This window comes from Lissotriton vulgaris, chromosome 6 (assembly GCF_964263255.1).
Source record: "Lissotriton vulgaris chromosome 6, aLisVul1.2, whole genome shotgun sequence".
NCBI lineage: Eukaryota > Metazoa > Chordata > Amphibia > Caudata > Salamandridae > Lissotriton > Lissotriton vulgaris.
Genome location: NC_141694.1, coordinates 1,057,465,495 through 1,057,487,722, shown reverse-complemented (window position 1 = coordinate 1,057,487,722; position 22,228 = coordinate 1,057,465,495). Strand labels below are relative to the sequence as shown.

Here is a 22,228-nt window from a genome sequence, read left to right as displayed (position 1 = left end):
GTGGCCATTCTCCCAGTTCCAGTATTAATTCTGTACCTTGTTTACCCCCACAGTGATATCAATTGAAAATTACAAGCGTAAATCTTATGAGAAAGCGTCCCTGCCCAGGACTTATTTCCCTATTCTTCTTGCAGACCCAACGGTAATGAAAAAACCGCCACCTCACGTAGCCTCCTTAAAATTCCCCAAGAAACGGTTTTCCGTGATCCATTTAATTTTGTCTCAACAGCAACACCACTATTGCATATAGCACCGCGGCACACTGCAAGCAAGCATCATCTCTGCTGTGCAATTAAATATCCATCGTACTGGAAATCACACAGCAAGGTAAATGAGATGTTATACTTCTTCCCTTAACCAACGGGTAGCTAATACCATGATAAAAAATAAATAATAAATAGATTCCTCATTCCCAACAGGGCGACGGTCTGCAGTCCATGTATTGAGGCTATCCAACTGAACAAAACCTCAATAACAGACGTAGTCTTGGTAGGTCCCCCCCCTTCTACCTGTTAGAATTCCAATACCGGGTTCAATTGATGCACCTTCTTGACGGTAACTACAACACGCAGCCCTATTACTGAACCTTCACATTTTACTCCGGCTCACCTTCTCACCACGGTTCCGCGCCAAAACCACTACCGCGAGCCCCATTTGACCCCGCTCACTTGCATCTCATACCTTACAAAGCTGACGAAGCATATGAAAGTGTGTATATATCTAAAAAACGTTCACAGGAGCATGTTGTTCTAAAGGATTGCACTGAATGCCCAAGCCTTTTTGGCTGCACTTTTCACTGCGATTCCGATTATTGTAACTGAATAGCTAGTGCTGAACATTGCTTTAATTATTGACTGCACTCTTGTCTTGTTTTCCTCTTTTGCTTTTCCAACAGGTGTTTTTTTTTTAAAAAAAAGCTTTATTCAAGCAAAATCATTTTTCATGTCCTGAAGATGATCCCCTTATAACCGAGCTTGGGATCGAAACGTCGACTCCTTTATGAGTGATCCATACATGTGAACCCAATGTATTATTGTATGGTTGATTTACTCCAGGATACACTGTTAATTTAAATTTATTGCAGTGACCTGCAAGCTCACCTTGTTTGCCTGATATTTTCTCACTCACTGTCCTCTTTACTTCTTTCCTACGTACGGCATAGGACTGTGCCTCACTGTAACCCCTATTGTTTTGGTTATGTGTTGTATTCTCACACTGAACAAACCTACCAGATCAATAAAAATTCCCTGTCCGGCTGGACAAGGGATCGAAAACTATATAGCAGCCCATTGTGGTCTATATAATATCTTTGTTTATTTGTATTCTTATATGCTAAGGACCACTTGTTCCCTTTAAAATACTTGATACCCATGGTCCTGAGCCATTTACTGGGTTCCCCTTGTCTTTCTTTAAAGCACTAATTATAGTGGGCACCTTGTACCAGTCCAAGCCCCCCTTATTGATGATTAGGTTAAAGACAACCTTTATTGAAAGCTATCCTAGTGGTAGCTATTGAGAACAGCCTTCAGGCTAAGTTTCGAAGGAATGTAAAGCAGCTTGTTTTACGAGTCTATAACCTTTTGAATGACCAAATGAAAGGAGAACCACACAAGGTATATATAAAATATATGTATTTATTACTAAACACTCTCTACTAAACTCTTTATGAGATTAGAGAACAAATCGCACAATATTACAGTACTAGAACGACAGTAAATAGCACAATACACAGCGGGCTCCAGGGGGAGACCGAACCATATACTAAGAAAGTGGTATAACAACCACGACGTGACTAGATACAGTGCCTAGAGCACGTAGAGTTGTTGGGACCCCAAGGGACCACCCAAGGTAGTGACACAGGGGATCCACGGGGGACGCGTTCAGTGTGAGAACACAGGCTCAAGCTCCGTACAATCCTATGGGAAAGTCGCGGTTGGAATTTTAAAGATTAAGAACACTTAGGAGAGGACTTTAAGCAAACCCTTTCAGATTTAGAAGGTTCTAAGGCCAGCACCCATGTGAGCACCGGAGTACTCATGTTACCTAACCCAGGGAAGCCGGGTGCATAGGTGTCAAATGGTGTTGGGAATATTCGTTGTTTTCAATGGCGAGATGCTGTAAAGTGCTGCTGCCGTGAAGAGGAAAAGTGTATAGTGTGATCCAAGCCTGGATCGAAGCTGCGAAGAACCTGAAAGCAGAGGTTATAGAGTCTGGGTCACTTGCCAGGGACCAGGGGCTCGGTAGACGAATGCCCACCGATGTCGGGTGCTTCAGCTGAGAAGAGGTGAAGCTTAAATCTGCAGCCACAGGGACCAGGAGACGTCGACAATGACCAAAGTCCGCAGGCGAGCTGTCCCATGAAGGATGTTGAGTGCCGGGTGGTCAGTGTCTGGATTGAACACCAACAAGCCTTGGCAACTGCAACCCACGCGGTCAGAGAAAAGATGCTTCGGTGAGGACCAGCAAGGTCCTGGGGACTCCCCAAGCGATGGAGAGTCAGGGCACGTCTTGTACAACCAGGTAAGCCCACTGAAAGTTAAAGTTGCCTTCACAGGGAGCCACAAGTCAACGGACCAGGGATTGCGAAGGGACTTCAAGAGGAATTGCAAAATACCAGCCCACGGAACACTCGTGGAGTGTAGGCCGGTAATCTTCGGTGGAATCACTGATCTGGGTCTGGACTACAAGTAGCCAAAAGCACAGCTTCAGGGGTCGCAGGAAAGCAGATGCTTCTGCAAATGGACACGGTGCCCAGGGGTTCGGGTTGCATGGTCCCAACGAGGGATACGGGTCTCAGGTTTTCTGAGCACACTAGTCGACCTCGGGACGCTTGGAAACCCACCTCCTGTGTTGCAAAAGTCTTTGGAGTCCTCAGGAGCTTCAGAGTTGCAAACCGGTCAGATGCGTCTTTGGTGCCTGCTTAGCAGGGGAGTAACTCCTTTACTCCAAGGGAGATTCTTCAGTCATCTAGCGCAGTGTAGATCGTCGAAGTACTTTGTTTCTGTAGCAGAGTTTCTTCCTGGTAAATCTAAAGTCCTGTAGCCAGGGGTTCCTACTTTATACCCAAGGAAGGGATGGGACAAACTCTGGGGACCCACCTATGGGAGGGTCAGGACAGAGGGGTGGCTACACCCATGTCCTTTGTCCAGTTTCGCTCCAGAGCTGGGGCTGATAGGCCCTGCAAGCGGTTTGAGGAGGACTATGCACAGGGACAGCAAATGTGCCCCCAGTGCAGACATCAAAGCACTCTTGGAGTGCACCCACCCAGCCCCAATGCACTAAACCCTGTCTGGGAGGTGGTTACACCTCCCTGTGACAGGAAACCTATTGTCCAGCCTTCCCCTGCCGGCGTTTCGTTCAGCAGCAGGAGGGCAGACTCGTGTCTGTGGCTGGCAGTATCCATCTTGTGATGCCAGGGTTGAGAAAGCTGGTCCCGAATGTACCGGTATTGTCATATTTCTCCCTCTAGGAGGGTGGAATCATACCTCGCACACCTGTTACTGATGTGGAGGTATGATTCCAAGGTGTTTGACAGCAAACACAACAGTTTTCTGTGCAGCTGTTTTAAAGTTAGCATTTACAGCGAGGTTAAAATGCACTTAAGAGTATATGGTATGACTGCATCACAGAACAACCCCGGAGAATAGATTGCAAAGGCTGCAGAGGAGCCCTGCTCATGCATGGGCACCCTCTCACATAAAACCCAGCACCCTGCCTTCAGGTTTGATGAGGCCTGCCATAGGGGTGACTGATAGGTTTATATGTGCAGTAATAATGTAGATATAGTGAACCTATATCCAAGTAAGGGATGCATGCACCACCTTACACAGGTTGTAGTAGCAGACCTGTGGTGTCAATTTGAGTGGCCTCTCGGGGGTGGCATAATACATGCTGCAGCCCCTGGGAGGCCTCTGGGGTACCTCTGCCTTGGGTATGTAGTATACCATATACTAGGGACTTATAAGGGTACCCCAGAACCCAATCTGGAGTGTACCTAAAGTACATGCAATCAATTTATAAGAGAAAGCAGCTAGGCTGGGGCCCTGAATAGCAGGATCCCAGCCAGACTAAGTTGAAAACAGTGAATCATCAAGAAAAAAAGTGGCGGTAACTATAAGAAGCAGATCCTACTCTCCTATAGATAGCACAACATAATGCTTCGGATTATAACAATTTATCAAATAATTCCTCAACAGTTACAAGAATTAAAAACAAAACTTTTTTGCATAAAAAAAATACACTTAGAAGTTGAGTCCAATTTCCCACTTTTTCCATCTCCTCATAAACAATAACTTAATTTCACTGTTAGTTCAAGTTCTGTGGTTTTCTTAGGTCAATATTAAATTATGCTATTCAGCCGTTATCATTTATAGCAGACATGTTTCACGATTTTGTACCTCTTCTACTGGGCTGTAACACAACTATACAACACAAATTTCAAAATACACAATTTATTTCTAATACTTATTCTTGTAACAGTCAATATTTTATGTAAATAAATATGATTATTATTTGTGGTGGGTGACCTCAATGAATAATCTTAATCCTTGTCTGGGTGAACCCTCAAAGTCACTGTTGCCCTTAGCTAATGCCCCTTGTAGCTATGGCTGGGGCCACTGGAATTATGCAGCAGGGGAGGGCCAAAAATTTGCAGCAAAGTTGAGTAAATTGCACAAGAAAAGGCAAAATATGCAGCATAATTCAGCACATTTTGTGACAGTATTATGTCATTATTTTGTCATTTTTACACTTAATACTGGACATTGCTTGCCTGCCACAGTGAAAATAGTTTAAATATTTAAAGGGAGGTTTTTACCTGCAATGAAGGGTTTGGCGGGTCCAGTATCGTTTTTTATGCTGCTACAGACAGCCTACAATGGTAAGCCTGAAGCCATATCTGCAGTGCCATTGTAGTGGATGAAACAATAGGTGCTGCAGTCCACTAGTGACATTCAACTTCCAGGCCAAGGAAATGCCTGGTACCAAAATGTTGGACATGGCCCTTTCCGCAGGGTCATACCTAAACTTTTTGCCTTTCTCCTAGCCTTTTTTTCTAACATGGTGTCAGTGGTTTTAGGACTCTGGGCACTTTAGCGCTGCTGTCCAGTGCAAAGTGCGTGTGTGCGCGCTCTGTGTTACATATGAATATATTGGCCTGCCCTCCCATAGGCATGCATGGGGAATTCCCCGATAAGTGTGTCCGTGGTAAATCCTGTTATGAGAGGAGCAGCGTGGTCAAGTTTAGTATGGTTGGAATAGTAATAATAAATGCTATGCAATGGCGTGTGCACATTTATTATTTTAGAAATGCCACTTATAGAAGTTGACATTTCTGTGTGCTGTATGTCTGCCTGCCTGATGTGAATTACATGTCTAGCTTTTGAGTGGCAGGGGCTGGTAGGTGTGTGTGGCTCCAGGAGGGGCAGGGTGAGTCAGCGCTAGTCTGAATAGGACATCGGCATTGGGTGTGGTGGGAGGAGTAATACCCTGACCCTGAATAGGTCCTTGCCTAGCCTGTACAATGCTGGCTCCGCCCCCTGTAGTGCGTCTGATCACTGAGCCCCCACCTGACAAAGGGGAAGAGGAGCCTGGAAAACAAAGTGCTCCAATACCCCCCTCAACCAGTTGCATTTGGTTCCCCCATGACCTTTACTACAGACAAAGAAGAAGCTGAATGTATATTATGGGGCTGTGACCCATGAAATTGTTGTGCTTTTTCTTGTTCTGGGGCTTGCTGCTGCTGGGCCCCAGGAGGAACGGCAACGAGGGACTGCCTCCCTGCTGGAGGGCCCTGTGTGCGGCCTGCCTGGGCCCAACTGTGCCCCTGGATCCTTGAGGACTCTAGTGCCTTGTGAGCCCTCTATCCTTTTATTCTGAAAAGGAGTGCTGGTGCCTTGCAACGTGCTGCTGCCATATCTACAGAGGGAATCCCAGCGTACGGATTCCCCCATACTGCTGAGGAGGAGCGGGAGCCCACCCAGCTTCTGTGCTCGTTGGCGGGAGCCTACCTCGCATTTAAATGTATTAAGTTGACTGGAGCCCACCCCGCATTTGTGCATTCTCTGCTGCATTGTGTGCCCTGCTGGGGTGGCCGCCGCTTCACGAGCAGCAACGTGCTGCTGCCATATCTACAGAGGGAATCCCAGCGTAGGGATTCCCCCATACTGCTGAGAGGAGGAGCGGGAGCCCACCCAGCTTCTGTGCTCGTTGGCGGGAGCCTACCTCGCATTTAAATGTATTAAGTTGACTGGAGCCCACCCCGCATTCGTGCATTCTCTGCCGCATTGTGTGCCCTGCTGGGGTGGCCGCCGCTTCACGAGCAGCAACCGGGGAGAAGTGTGGCCGGCAAAGGAAGCCAGGCAGCTGTGCCTGGTTGTAGGCGTGGCCTGAGTTCCCCCGAGACTGAAGGGAGTCAAGCTGGAGCCTACCCCGCATTTATCCCACTTATTTGGCGGGAGCCCTCCCTTCATTTGTGTGCACATTGGAGCGGGAGCTCACCCCGCATTGCTGACTCACTGAGGAACCGCCGGACCAGCAGAAAAGACACCGGAAGCCAGGCAAGTCCATGACGGTTGTGGGCGGGGCCCACAAAGCCGAAAAGGGAAAAGGTTGACGGAGACTTTGCTCCGTGTGTGTGACTGCCGGCATTTAAAGTAGTCGTGGGGCTCCCAAGTCAGCTCGTCCCCACTCTGCCACTGCACTGCACTGCTACGGGCAGCTGCCCTCTTAGGAGGACCAGGCCTTGCAGTTCGGGCTGGACTATTATATATATTTCATTCGACCCGAGTGCGCGGTCAGCACTCCGGTGCGGTTTGTAAGTTGAAACGCGTCCCGCCCTTTTTGATTAATAAATGGATGTAAATCTGCACCCGTGAGTGTGGTACCTTCTTTCCATTTGGAGTGGAAGTCTGGAATGAAGATATATATGTATTTAATAGAATGGGGCTGAAGGTTAATAATATTTAGCTTTTCTTGTAAATGCCGCTTTATGTCTGTTAATACTTCGTAAAGAGTTTTATCTGCCTTATTTTCTTTATTTGTAATGCCTGGCTTTAATTACAAGCATACATTCCTATGATTACGACAGTCGCTCCTCCGTTGCCATGGAGAATACTTCACAAATGAATCTTCCTGCTCCTCAGGAACCTGCACGCTCGAGTGTCCAACGTGCGCACTCTTGGTGACATAGCTGTTGGTGAGGCAACGAGCGCTAGTGCTCTAGCTCAACGATTGAGTATTCACCCAATGGTAACTTTCCCAACAAATGCGCTATTCCAATCAACTTTAAAATCCTGACTTTTCCTTTAAAGTTTATATTGGAGCACAGGAGCGCTTGCCTTGTTTATTGTCTTTGCGTACTCCTTCCGTAGTTAGGTTTGGTGGGCCCAAAGCATGGTTCAAGTTCCTCGGTCGTCACCAAATTGTTGAGAAGAAAGAATCCATGAGGTACAAATTGTTTTTTATTTTTATTTTATTTTTAATGTTTTTTATTTTCCGTAAAACATTAGTGAGCATAGAAGCATGTGGGAACAGACACAGTAGGCATATATATATGGCTCTCAATACTGTTTCTCTGAGCATGGTATGACATAAGAAATTGGATACTGATCGCATGACATTCTCGATAAATAAACCCACCACTTTCCCTCTTCTCGACAGACCTGACATTAGAACATGATATTCACAGAGTATGAAACAAGGTGACAGTAACACAACAATGCATGGTCATAGTAGCACAGAGTGGATATTTAACAGGAAGCAATGCCATGTGGCGGGTGTGTTTCAGGGGAATGCAACAGGGAAGACTGGCAGTTCTCATCTTACACCCACCTCACACATCACTTCCTTCAGGGGGGTGTCTCCTATTACACAGTGGATACCGGAACGTCCGCGGTTGGACCTTGCGGGTTCTCAAGGAGATATCTTGTGAGAGGTCCCCATATGTCTCTGGGACGCGAGGTGCAGGGTAGTAATTCTGCATAGCTGGACAACTGTTCCTGACAAATTGTCATTGAGCCATTCTTTGAATTTGGGCGCTCTACCTCTGCCCCAACGGCAAGCAACACTGCGTTTAGCCATCAATAATACCATGGCAATGTATTGCGATGTGGTGCAGGTATGAGTTGTGTGTAACCCAACAAGGCCATCAATGGAGAGTGCTCAAGTGTAGTGTTTTCATCTGATCAATGGCATCAAAGATTTCCCCCAATATTCATGTACCCTTGGGCAGTCCCATGCCAAGTGGAGAAAATCCGTACCTGGGGACCCGTATCTGTCACATCTATCCGAGTCTTTTAGCTGGTATTTCTGCTTTTTAACAGGTGTATAATCTAGGCGGTGGAGGAATTTAAAATATATAATACATAGTCTGCTGCTGGCAGAAATGTGTGCAGTTTGCGTGCAACAGTATGTCCATTGGTCATCCGACAGCTCGAAACAAAGCTCTGCGTTCCAGTGTGCGCTCGACTGGCAGAGATGTTCCTCCCGTTGGGTGTGAGTGGTGTGATAGATCATGGACATGAGGCGCCCTGGAGAAGAAGCGCGCACCATCAAATGCAAGGGGGGAGAACAGTAGGTTCACGGGTAAATTCTGGGATGATTGAGCGTATGCCCTGACTGAATTGCACATAAAGGAAAAGATCTAGGGGAGAGGGGTGAAGCCCTTGGAAAATCAGGTCGGACGTGCGGAACGTGCCATGGTGGTAGAGGTCCCCGCCCCCCCCCCAGTTGCGATCTGTGCCCGTGCGCACAGTCTGCGGAAGGCAGTCTCCTGAAGGAGTGGCATAGTGGGATGATAGGATAATGGTAGGAGGGGGAATAAAGCTTGGGGCATTTCTGCAGTGCGCCAATCAGATGCCAAGCATTGACAGTGCTCGTAAGCGTGGTTGACGCGTCGTTTCTGCGACTAGTGACTACGTAGAGCACACCCTTGAGTGGTATGGGATCAGCCAGCCAGTGCTCCGCCGTAACCTGTGGCATATACCAGGGAGGATAGAACCAGTAATAGGAATAATGAGCCTGCGCACTTGTGTAATACAGCTCAAAATGTGGGATGTCAAACCCACCCTGTGAATATGGTTGGGTAAGTATATTCCATTGCAAGTGCTGCTGTTTGCCCCCCCCCCCCCCCGATCATTTCAGTACCGAGTGTTTTAAAAAAATAGCCTCTCGGATGGTATGAGATGTTAATAACAAGATACAATAACTGTGGAAGTATTACCATTTTGATCAGAGATGCCCGCCCTGCCATGGAAAGGGGCAATGAGATCCAGCGGGTGACATATCCCGAAATGCGGTCGAGTGCGATGCCATATTTCGGTCAATATGGCCTTAAAAGTACAGACACAATCCATACAAATACATTTATAACTGCATAGAAAAATCAATTGCATGTAGTGAAAAACAATAATGGACATTGCTGACACACGTACGTGGTAAATAATTTCCACACTCAATTTTAGAATGCCCTCTATTCTAATTACTTCACCCAAGGAAATCGAGGGCAGTAAATATAACACAGGGTTGTTCAAAGCAGGGGACAAGGATTCACTTTTGGAAAGTGCATAGTGTGAATAAATACATAATTTAAGTAAAAACAATTTCCATAAAAAGATGACCACTATTATTACCACTAGTTTTATGCAGCAGTTGGCATGATCTAGCACTGGGAGCCCCACAATACAGGCTGCTTCTGCATGAGGTTTTCACAACAATTGTGGTAGTAGACTAATAAACTACTCGAGGACAGGAAACAATACTACCATTTCAGAAAACATTAAGAGTATAAAAATATACATACTTTAAAAGACATATGAAGTAAAAAAAACTATTTTCCTGTGACATGATTGGTAGACCTACATACATAGCTCGGATAAAACTAATCATATAAAAACAAGACCTAATTTTAAAACTGGCAAAGGTGACCATAAATTGATGTATTTTTCCTGGTAGTTGATAAGATTATTTTGTTTCCTCCAGAATCATTATCTTAACTATTTAAGGATGCATTTAAAAATATCCTGCGGGTACACTGTGAGAAGTTAGCCTGGTATATGATGTCCACTATTCTAGTGGGCACCCTGCACCAGTCTAAACGACCCTTATGGTGGTGGTTGTAAATTCAACCTTATAGACCAGCTATCCTAGTGGTAGCATGGACAAAGCAGTCTTAGGCTAAAACTTCAGAGAGCATGTAAAGCCAGCTTTTTTACCAATTATAATCCCTTGAATACCAAATGAAAAGACACCACACAGGGTAAATATAAAATATATATGTATTTATTACTAACACAACCCCTCTGAGCTATTTGAGGTCAGAGATTGAGATACAGCACAAGTTACTCAATAAGCATACTATAAGTTGCACAAAAACAGTTCTGCCCTAGGGGCCTCATGAACCATATACTAAGTAAGTGGTATAAGAACCACTTCAGGAAATGTGAATAGGCCTAGGGCCTAGAGAATTGCTGGGGCTACACTGAACAACCAAGGGATTGGAAGTAGGAGGCCCAAGGGAGACGTGTGCAGTGTCTAAACACACACGCGAGTTACCATAGAGTTGTAATAGGAACGTAAAAGTTACAAAGTAGTAGATTTTGGACACTTCGGAAGAACTACGGTAAAACCCTTTTAAACTAGGATAGTTAACACCAACGGGAGCACCGGAGTACTCGAGTTACCTCACCCAGGGAAGCTGAGTGCATAGGTGTTCTTTTGTGTCGGGTTTCGTCGGTTTCCTATGGAGAGCTGCAAGAAAGTGCTGCTGGCGACCAGAAGTAAAGTGTCCGGCTGGATCGGAGTCGTGAAAAACCTGAAAGCAGAGGGGACAGAGTCTGGGTCTCTAGCCAGTGACCAGGAAGGAACCAGGCGATGTTGAGATGCAATCAGGTGAAGAGGTGAAGCTTGTCTCTGCAGCCACGAGGACCAGGAGGCGTCAACGACAACCAGGCGCTGGATTCGAGCTGTCCCACGAAGGATCTTGTTGACTGCGGTGTCGGTATCCGGATTGGATCCAACAAGCCTTGGCAAACGCAACCCACGCAGGATGGGAAGATTGGCTTCAGGTCAGACCAGCAAGATCTGGGGAGCTTCTCCTTTGCATGGAAGCTGGAGCAAGCCTGGAGCAAGCCCGGAGCAGCCAGGCAAGCGGTGTAATTTCAAAAGGAAGTCTTCTTGGGCTCCAGGGGTGGGGAATTCTTATCGCCCGACGCCCTGGACATGAGGATTCTTGTTGCGGACATGAAGTTTTATTGTCTACTTAGTCCTCCGGACAAGTAGACATTCTCTTTAACCCTTGTGCATCTATTAAAATCACAAACCAGTTATTATCCGATGGGAATCTGAAATCTTAGTGAATGCACCTTTTTTTAGGTAATTACGGTAACCAAGCTAAGCCTGGCTGCAGCTGTAAGAAAGTTTGTGCTCACTCCCGTTGTTTTCATCTCCCCATCGGGATGATCTCCCCTTCATCTGCGCGCGTATTTGACCCTGCAGGTGCATTTACAAAAATAAACCTTTGACACGTCTTTCTGAGCTCCCCAGCAAAGCCAAAAAATAGTCATTGCTCACTGTATTTGTAAGGCCCGTGTTAGAACACCGGCTCCCATATTAGTTATGCTTCCGGGTGCTAAAAGTTGCTGCACGTGCGCTCTTAGTTAAACAACAAAAATATGCAACTAGTGGTGCTGGGCAGATTTCCCTGCAGTGGTAGATACCTACGTGAGCAGGGTCAGGGATAGTGCATGTCGTACGTTACGATTCCCTGAGAGTGTACAGGAAAGCTGTGTATGCAAATTCTCGGAAAGAGTAAGAAGTCAGAGGAGCCCTGCGAGCAGAAGTTGAAGGGAAGGAAGCTGAACAGGGAGGATGTGGTGCCACTGGACGCCCTCAATTACATAAAGGGTTACGGATATAAGTTGTACTTGTTTGATAAAACATACACATATTTCTCACTGCTTAACAGCTCCTGAAGTCAGCTGTGTGTGAAATAACACCAGAGAGCCTTAAAACCAGTAATGCAGGAAGTATTTGATGCACTTGTAGAGTTCTGAAGTCCCGGATTCAAGGAACAGCTGGGACATTCCTCTATTTACTGTGCAGAAAGATACATGCTGCAATTTGAAGGCATTTGTGATGCCATTTTCCACAGGAAAGCCGTTTCTGTCCAGGGGAATAGATCGTCTCATTTGCGTAGGCTCTGAAGACCAAAAATAACGGGCTTGTTGGAAATATGTGGCGGAGATAAGAGATGGAAAGTCTAAGCCAAAAAACAGGCCAAAAATCAGCTGGGTAATAAATCCTATCCTGAGCGTCAGTTTTTTTCGACTTGCACACGGGGCTGCCGGGTGACGTCGTATAACCACGGAAGATTCCGCACTCCGCATCCATTGTCGGACTTTTATAATTTTCGGTAGAAAGCACGGATACTTAAGTGGTTTGGAATAACATTTTGAAGGCGCAGACATATCGTGTGCAGCATTTGGGCATATTGAAATAAACTGACGCTCAAGATAGGATTTATTACCCAGCCGATTTTAGGCTGGGTCGGAACTATAACTAACCAGAAGGCATACAGAGAGAAATTGAACTACTCAAGAGGCGTGCTGGATATAGGAGAGCATAGTCTATTTGGGTCTGTCTCAATTTTTGCCTGGCGGGTATGAATTTGCGCTGATCCTCTTGCACCACAGCAGTAAAATCAGGGTAAATGGTGAACGTGGTGCCCTCGAAATTCAGTTGTGTTTTTTTCACGGGCCACTCAGTGCCACATCCCGATCCCTGTAATTCAATAGTCTGGCAATGATGGTATGCGATGTGCCAGGGGGTGGGCTAGGTCCTAGTGATCGGTGCACACGTTCAACTATGAACTGGGATGAAAACGATTCAGCTCCAATGGTTGCCAAAAATAGCCTCACAATATAGTCCTCCATTTTCCCGGTGTTGGTGCTTTCCAGGATGCCAAGAACGCAAATATTACTACGTCTGCTTCTGGCTTCTAAATCTTTGTTTTTCGCTGTGATCAATTTCAGGAGTTTATCCATTTGTGCCGCATGTGTCTGAAGTTGAGAGGAGGTGTCTTCTACATCTGAGATGCGATGTCCTGCATGTTTGAGACGTTCTTCATGCCCATCTAGTTTGTGGACTATGGTGTCCTTTCGAGTTGTCATGGCATCCATTTTCTCTGCTACGGCAGACAAGCCCTGCCTGACCTCCAGGAGAATAACTTTCATGTCCTCACTCGGCGAGGTGTGAGAGTCCTGTGCAGGTTCGCCCCCAACCGCGTCGTGTTCTCCCTGATGCAAGCGGCCGCCCCTCTTGGACTCAAAGGTAAATCATGGCTGCCTTGCGTCTAACTTTCCCATGGCTGATAGGTTACTGTGAATGGGTCTGTACTAGCGAGCGGCGCGAGTCTACAACCCTTAGCTTCAGGCAGTAGCTTTAGCTCGCAGCAGAAGGAATTGATACAGTCTGGAACCACCTGCGGTGCCGCGTCAGGCGGTCAGTATAATTTGCCAAGTATGGGCGTGTTCTGTGTGCCAACTCTGACCTAAAGATAGCAAGAAATGTGAGGCAGCCGCTTGTCAGATGGTTGTCAGATCCCCTGATGTGTCCCAAGCCATTGTGAACATGCAGCCCCACACCAGGCAAATGGGGAACAGCGCTGTTCGTAGTGGCTCAATTGGGGATCTCTGTATGCACCAGTAAGAATGTCCTCAATCATTGGGCCCAGCGCGTCTCTGGCCCCAGCAGTGATCAGCAGGCAGGATGTGTGTGTCACAGAGGCGCTGAGAGGCCGGTTCACCTCTACCTGAGCGTCACATTAGCTTAGATCAGGGGTACTCATAGTACGGCCCGCGGGCCAGTGGCGGCCCAGCAAGCCTTCCCTGGCGGCCCGCGGACCTTGCAGACGTCGTACCCGAGTTGTGTTTTTTTTTCAAAGGGTGTCTGCAACCAGAGCTCGACTCAGAGACTCTGCTGCTCTGTGGGGGCCGGGCGATTATCGCCATAGTCAGAGTGGGGCTGCAGGGGCGCTGAGAGGTGAACAAAGCCTCATTAACATGCCAATGGTCTTTTAATGACCTGTGAAGTGCTCGGGTGGCGCTGTGTGTGTGCGCGCCTGGAAGCTGTCACATTTCCATTTTCCATTGTCTTCATTAATAACCAAATAATCACAAAGGTACATATGTCAGGAGTCGGGCTGTATGCACTGTAGGTACACTACATCTCCCAGAAAGAGTAGGGAAAAAAGGGACGTTGTGCACTCTCCCATACGATTATCCGCAGGTCAGGTGAGAGGGCGGATTTAAACCAGCAGCTGTAGTCACTCATTGCTTGGCTTTCAGCGTTTCTCGTGTCATTTGTTTTTTTTTGCTCAACTACCTCCACTGGGAGCGATTATGCATCCCCGTTAATCAGTGCAAGCCGTCAACGTTTTATGGGGGACGCCCCACCTTCCTGGATTACTCTCTGATTTGCGGACGAGTCCAGGCCAGATTTTGGTTTAGCATTATTGTGGCTTTTTTCAACTATTTTCAACACGCAAGTTTGCGCATATACTCGGACATTCAAGTTTCTTATTTTTTGTTTACGCATTCTTCTTCTTCCTTCATAATCCTATCGTAGGAGCGCTCACACGCCTTCCTTTTCCCTGAACAACTTGTGTACCTACTGCACTTTATTACCAGCGTTATTTATTTGCTTTCCACGATATTCCTACACATTCCTGCCTGGGGCTTGCTACAAGTAAGCGTGGAAGGGTGCACAATTGCTAAATTAGCTGTATATGTTCATTAAAATATTAGTACCTTTGATTTAGATATATTTTGTTGTTTCCTTTTATATTTTAGCTTGCACTGTCCTGGGAAGCGGCCTCCTCCTTGCTGACTGTAATAGGGACTTCTTTGATGGTTTTTCTTGGTCCCTTCATTTTTCAGGGATGCAGCTCCTTATAATGTATTTCAAAAACTTCACACTGGGAGACTGTGTGTCTGGGAAAGGGGGGGACATTCTCTTCGCTCCTGGAGAACGGTTAATGGTATTGACCAAGCGAAGGCCAACAACATTAATATATATATATATATATATATATATATATATATATATATATATATATATACATATACATATATACACACGTAGCTCCGCTGCAGCCATTCTTCAAAAAATCAGCAAATAAAATAAATGCCAAAGGGGTGGAAATTGTTGGAGCTCGGGAGGGGGGTGTGGGCGGCGGAGGCAGGGTGAGGTGACAGAGGGAGGTAGAGGGAGGGAGACCTCCGAGTGAGGGAGACCTCCGAGTGAGGGAGAGGGAAGGAGAGAGAGGGAGACCTCAGAGTGAGGGAGACAGAGGGAAACCTCAGAGTGAGGGAGACCTCAAAGTGAAGGAGAGAGAGGGAGACAGAGGGAAGGAGAGAGAGGGAGACAGAGTGAGGGAAAGGGAAATAGAGTGAGGGAAAGGGAAATGGAGTGAGGGAAAGGGAAATAGAGAGGGAAAGGGAAATAGAGAGAGGGAGACAGGGAGAGAGGGTGAGGCAGTCAGAGTGAGTCAGACAGAGGAAGAGAGGGAGTGAGACAGTCAGAGTGAGGGAGAGAGGGAGTGAGAGAGTCAGTCAGTGAGTGAGACAGAGTGAGTGAGACAGAGGGAAAGAGAGGGAGGGAGACATAGAGCGAGAGAGGTGTGTATGCCGGGTCTGGTGGCTCAGTGGATGAAGGCGTCCGCTTCAGGGACCTGTGATCAACCTCATGATCACAGTTATTTTCGTTGCTCTAGCCCCGCCCCCTTCCCCACTGACCCCGCCCCCACCGGTGCGGCCCTCCGACACAAACCACACTGTAAATTTGGCCCCCGAGAGAAAGTTTGTGAGTACCCATGGCTTAGATGGTGCCACCGGTTTGCGGGCTGGAGTTAGCTGATAGGCCCCTGTAAGCGCGGCAGGCCGCCGGGCAGGATCAGATGCAGCGCAGAAGCAGAGCGGAACAGCAGCAATTATTGTGAAACATAATTAGCTTCTAGGAAATTTAACTATGCTATGAGCGACGGGCAGTCTCGCCCGTCTCTGTCGTCCACTTTCTTTTTTACTGCCAGTAGTAAGGCCGAGTCGCCACGTGGGCGCCTCGGACCCCACGTAGTCTCAAGCGCTGATCTACAGCTTTAGTCCACCCAAACAGGCACAGCGATGTCAGCAAGACGCAGGTACAGCAGGAAGAATCAGTTGCGTCCGAGATCTCCCCTGATGTTGCACTAAGCGGTCAGTTTAATTTGCCAGGCAGTCCGATTCAGTCCTAAAAGTGATAAGTAGTGGGAGGCAGCTGTTTGTCAATGGTTTAGCACCCCCCCCCCCCCCCCCCCCCCCCCCCCATAGAAATTGTTCTTCAGTACGATTTCTTTGTTGTAAGTTGAATTAAAAGGGGCCCACAAGCCAACGCCACAAACAGTGTTGCTCGCAGGAAGACCAAACCCATAAAACACTTATGCAACACATAACGGATTCCAGTGGAATCCCATAACATTCTAAAACCATGACATTGTTCATGACATCCAGGGGTGAACTCCTGAACAATGCTTAATGAACATACCAAATGAAACACCCTACATCGCCATTCAACCTACACATTTTGGCATAGGTCTAGAGAATGAAAATTTGCTCACGATATCTTGGAAACGTTTGAGGTTGCTGTCTGGGTTTAGGCACGTCTATGCTTTTGGCCAACCTATTAACCAAAATCAACAAACAAGCCCTCCTTCTGGTAATACATTTTTGTGAGTTTAGAACAAAGTATATTGGATTACGAGTAGAATGGGCAACATTTGCTTTCCAGTGTTAGGCTGTGGATGAAGTGTGGTGGCTGCTAGATGCAGTCCTGTGTGTACACTCCATTGCTGCTAAGCCCATAAATGAATGAAGCAAAATGCGATACCTAATTTAATAACATATGCACAGAACATTTAATATTTCAACAAATCCTCATCCTATAGATTTATATTGAAACATGCACTATATTTTGTTGAGAGTTCAAATAGAAGCTGACCTTGTCTTTTTCTGCTCACCCAGGGACCTCAGGATTCTTCATTGGGTGCCACTCATGATGGAGTCCGAACAGAACTTGGAAGGACAGACACAGGTACTGATTGCGACATTAAAAACTGATGCAGCACTCTTAGTGCAGCATTGAGGCATCCAAACTCTGTTTTTGCTGACAAGTGTTTTATTTTACAGGTTGCAGAAAATCCTCATACTGAATATGGTCTTACAGAAAATGTTGAGGTACCAAACGTTTGAGTCCTAACTATTCTATTAGACCCCTGATCTGAATGCAGTAGCACAGATCTTTCCTCTTTCCTAAATTACTTCCCATTAACCTGTTCTTATCCCATTTCTATCAACTCATCATCTCATTGAGCACCTCTTACCCTCATTTCTGTTTTCTTTGTCTCCACTTCAGTAGCTGCACATTAGTTCTCACAATAGTAGTTGTCTGTCTCAAAAAACCTGCATCCTCCATAAATCAGCCCAGCTGATCAGAACGTCCGATAGTTCACGGTACCGCACACGCAATGTCTCTGTCCTAATATTTTCCCAACAGGTCATCTTCAAATTAACAAGTTAATGTAAGCAAATGTAGCTGCGTTTTGTACCCAGAAATATCTGCATCATTAGTTTATGACCTACATGTTATGTTTAGTTCATTTTGAAGTAAATAGTTTATTTTCGGCAAAAGTAGTCCATCTAAATACATTTAGCAATGTTTCTACCCCAAAAACTCTCTAGGGTTCTTGATCACTTACAAAGGGTGTGCCGAATGAAGCAGCTAATGACAGAAGTTAAGGCCCTTTCCCTTTTCTAATTGTAAAACTGGGAGATTTCTGACAATGGTAATGCATGAAAAGGTGAAATGCCCTTACTCCCACAGCATCAACAGAACCGGTTCATAAATATGAAATATAATCCTCTTCAGTAGAAGCTAGACTGCACAGAACTCCTGCAGGGAGAGCACAACCGAGTATAATTAAGTCTCCCTGTTTTCCGTTTTTACAGATTTTTGTTGTTGTTTGTTTTTTTAATTTTATTTTTTATTTATGTATTAACTTTTCAGTAAATAAAAAAAAACAGTAACTGTGGTATTTCAGCATTTGGTATACAGTGTAGTCATGTAGAGTGTGCACATCAATTTCACACAATCCTGTGAGAGAATACATTAATTCAATCTGAGGTAAACACTACTCAGTGTTTGCTCTGCTGCTAATTGTATTAGCTGTATATAGGATATCAACACATACAAGTAGCATCGAGGTTGCCTTCAGCTCTATCCCAGATGTAAGGTCACAAGTCCAATCTGCGTCTAAAGGTGGTTCTCCAACATCAGTCGCTTTTGTTGCTAAGTAACTCTGGTACAGGCCCGAGAATCTTTTGGGACGGTTCTTGAGGTTAGTGGCATCAGTTTGCTGTATAACTCCGATTATGTATTGCAATAAACCATATCTTTGGACCAATCAGCAACAGTGGGCGCAGACCCACTAGCCCACCTCATCGCTACCCTACGCTTTGCTAGCAAGAGACCCATGTCTATCAATCGGCGCCCATCTTTATGTAGACGTTTCGTCTGTCCCAATAATACCACCAGTGGATCGCATGTCAGCGTCAATCCAGTAATATCACTTGGTGTGCGAAGGATTGATTCCCAGAATCTAGCGACCGCTGGACCTGTTCAGGCGATATGCAAGAACCCAGCAGGACTAAATTTGCAGCACACATTCTGCAGTGTCACATAGACCATATCGACATAGACTGTCAGCCGTGTAAAAAGTTTTGTTAAGGAACTTAAAATGTATAAGGTGATGCCTCCCATTTAATAAGACCTGTTTCGTGAACTTGCAGCAATATTTCCAGGTGACATAGTCTAACGCTACCCCTAGATCATTCTGCCATTCCAGTCTGGCTTTAGTGTAGTGATTCCTACAGTATTCTTTTGTTATACTGTAGATGTTGGAAACCATCTTACTGGGTGTGTCCGACTGTAATAGCAGAGATAAGGAGGTTACCTCTGGGGGCTCGAGCATTTCCTCAACCAGCATCTCACAGAGTGTGTGTCTCACTCTGTAGAAGTGAAACCACATGAGCGTTGTGTGGTTATGGCCCTCTGCCTCAATCTCAGCCCATTCTTGTACTGTGTCATCAGAAAATACGTCCCCTATTGTAGTGATGCTGACTGATGCCAAAGCCCGGAACACCTCTTTTTCGCAGCATATCTGTAGCCAACAGGACCATTCCACCAGAGTCAGGGGGAATATAGGACAGTGCCCACCTGTCGCTTTAGCAGATCGTGCCATGCATGAATGACCGAGTTAATAGAGTCCAAGTCCTGATCATCTGGACGGGGCATGAAACCGCAATAATGGGAGGGTGCAGCTGCAACGTTTTCAATCTGTAGGTGCGGAAAATCCAGCCTGCTCGTGCAACCAGTGATAGGTATGTGAGCTTTGTGCCACACGGTAATATCTCTCTAAATCCGGGGTCCCAAGTCCTCCCATAGCGTAAGGTAGTGTAAGGATATCCCACTTAACACCTGAGTTTCCCTGCCCTGGCCAATTTCAACAGTAATGAGCAAATTAATTTGAAGATGAGAGTGGGGAGTACCATTGGAATATTCGTAAACAGAAATAGGAACCTAGGGAGCACGACAATCTTCATGAGGGATATGCGTCCTATAAGGGACAATGGAAGTCTGATCCCTCTCTCCAGATCATTTTCTAATTTCGCAATTGCTTTACCATAGTTTTCGCTTAAAACCAGCTCAGAGTCCGTGTGTACTTGTACCCCTAGGTAGCGCACATGATCAGTGGTCCATATTAAAGGATATTCCAATTCAATAGGCTTCATGGCTGTGGTGAGTGGAAAAATAGTTGACTTGGCCCAAGTTCATTTTGAGGCCCGAGAGGTCGCCATATCTCACCGCTTCGTCTAGAACTGGGGACAGGTTACACTCTGGGTCTCTGATATACAGGAGGGTGTTCCGTGCCCACCATGAACGGAACCAACGGGGCTAGTGTGTTAGCTAGAATTTTTGCTAATAGCTTGGTGTCAACGTTAATAAGTGACAAAAGCTTATAATATGAGCATTCGTTAGTGGGTTTATTTTACTTTAGTATTGTAACTATCAAAGCTTCCCTCATTGGGGCTGTCATTCCCCCTTCCTCTTCCATTTCCTTGAATACTGTGATAAGGTGTGGAATAAGCAATTCCTTGAAATCTTTATAAAAAGAAACCGTAAGGCCGGTCTGCCCTGGGGCACTGCCTGAGCGTATTGATTTGAGCACCTCAAGTATCTCACCAGCGTCTAATGGTTTTATTGAATATTCCCTATGGTCATAGGCCAGACACGGCAGGTAGTCCTGGATCGCTGCCTCTTCCGCATTTGCTTTAGATCTGTACAGGTCTGACTAATACTGGTTAAATCTGTCTGCTATTGTTTATGGGTCTCAACAGTTCACCCCCCTCTGTCCTCAGCTCAGTCAGACATCCTAAATCTCTCCTATCTCTCAGCAACGCCGCTAAGACTGAACTCGGCCTTTCCCCTTCCCCATATGATTTGGCTACTGCATATTTCCCCATTTGCTTAATCTCGCTGTCTGCTATCTCATGATATTCCTCCAGTGTGGTTTTCAATTCATCCATTACCTGGGAATCCCCTCCCGTCAAGGACTCTCGCTCTAAGTTCTTCAATCAGCTCTCCAGGCTAGTCTGCTTCCCTCTATGTTTGGACATAGCTATCCCCCGTATGTTAAAATGAAGGCCTCCCACACTGTAGAAAATAAGCTGACAGAGCCAATATTGATGTCAAAGAAGCTTTCTATGGCCTCGACCATTTCAGACTTTAACACGCTATCTAGCAATGAGTATGGTGGGAACCATCAAGTAAAAGGGGCAGGTCTTCTCTGTGGGCACACGATGTCCAGCATTATTGGGGCGTGGTCTGAGAGAGAGCGGGGATGGGTCACACAGACTCTAATCTAGGGGTACATATTTCTAGAAACAAACCAGTCGTCCATTCTGGTGTGGAGGTCATGTGTAGCAGAAAAATGGGTAAACCCACCATCAGTCGGTGCTAGTGTCCGCAATACGTCTTACATGTTTAGCTGGATTGCTGCATCCACAATGGCTTTGGCCGCAGCATGCCGACAAGGGCCTCCAGAGCGATCTAATGCGGGATCGAGCACACAATTTAGATCGCCTCCCCATATTTGCAGAAGAGAAGAAACATTTTTCAAGCGCCCAAACAATTCCTGATAGAACTTTGGGTTGTCAAAGTTAGGTCCGTAGAGAAAAATGGGTAAACTCTCCATCAGTCGTGCCGGTGTCCGCAATCTGTCTTACATATTTAGCTTGATTGCCGCATCCACAATGCCGAAGGGTACCGACAAGGGCCTTCAGAGCGATCTAATGCCGCATCGAGCACACAATTAAGATCACCTCCCCATATTTGCGGAAGAGAAGAAACCTTTTTCAAGCGCCCGAACAATTCCTGATAAAAATCTGGGTTGTCAAAGTTAGGTCCGTAGATATTAGTTGTTATCAGGTGTACTCTCCTTTCCCTGCATCTAGAGATAGCAAACCTACCCGCTGGGTCTGTTTCGAGCACCTCCAGTTTTATGCCTGACTTGAGGTTAACCCATGTGAGCACTCCCCAGGGTTGTGTGGTGATCCCTGCCGCATGAAAGGACCCATGTAGCCGCCTGCAGTTAAGCATTTTACTGTCTGCGGGTAGATGTGACTCCTGTAGCAAAGCGACATCAATCTCATGCCTTGTGAGATAAGCCAGCACCTTTCGCAGTTTTCTGCGGTCGTTTAGGCCCCTGACATTTCATGTCAGTAGGCAAACCCTATTGCACGGTCTCTGTGTCATTCCAAACTGCACTAACTAGCTCAACGCTGTCAGTGTCGTTCAGGTACCTCCACCAATCTCCAATGCCAAGAAGCACTGTATGAGTGTTATGCAAGTATTGTATACACACTGCCACTGTAAAATTAGAAATAAATCACCCTACAATTCCCCCCAACCCACCCAGGATATACAAACCCCAACAAAGCAAAAACTTAATTCACTTCCCTCCCCCACAGTTTGAAACTAGTTCAGCAGTCCTTACAGCATCCAATAGAGAACTTTTCCTGGCAAACCGCCATACAGTGTGTAACCCGCAGAGGCGGATGTTACCTGCCCACCACTTAGATCA

The 22,228-nt window shown here is 46.2% G+C and overlaps 1 protein-coding gene across 6 annotated transcripts in view; it reads left to right on the top strand.

Moving 5' to 3' along the window:
- DPY30 (dpy-30 histone methyltransferase complex regulatory subunit) overlaps positions 1-22,228 on the top strand; it is a 170,679-nt gene that overhangs the window by 27,700 nt on the left and 120,751 nt on the right. For 3 of the 6 annotated variants that reach the window (XM_086927123.1, XM_086927124.1, XM_086927122.1), the window contains exons 2-3: positions 17,052-17,121; positions 17,217-17,264. In XM_086927123.1, the coding sequence (XP_086783249.1) occupies positions 17,083-17,121; positions 17,217-17,264 (87 nt within the window). In that variant the 5' untranslated portion in view covers positions 17,052-17,082. The remainder of the gene's footprint in view (positions 1-17,051; positions 17,122-17,216; positions 17,265-22,228) is intronic. The other 3 variants (XM_086927127.1, XM_086927125.1, XM_086927126.1) reach the window with 1 other exon arrangement.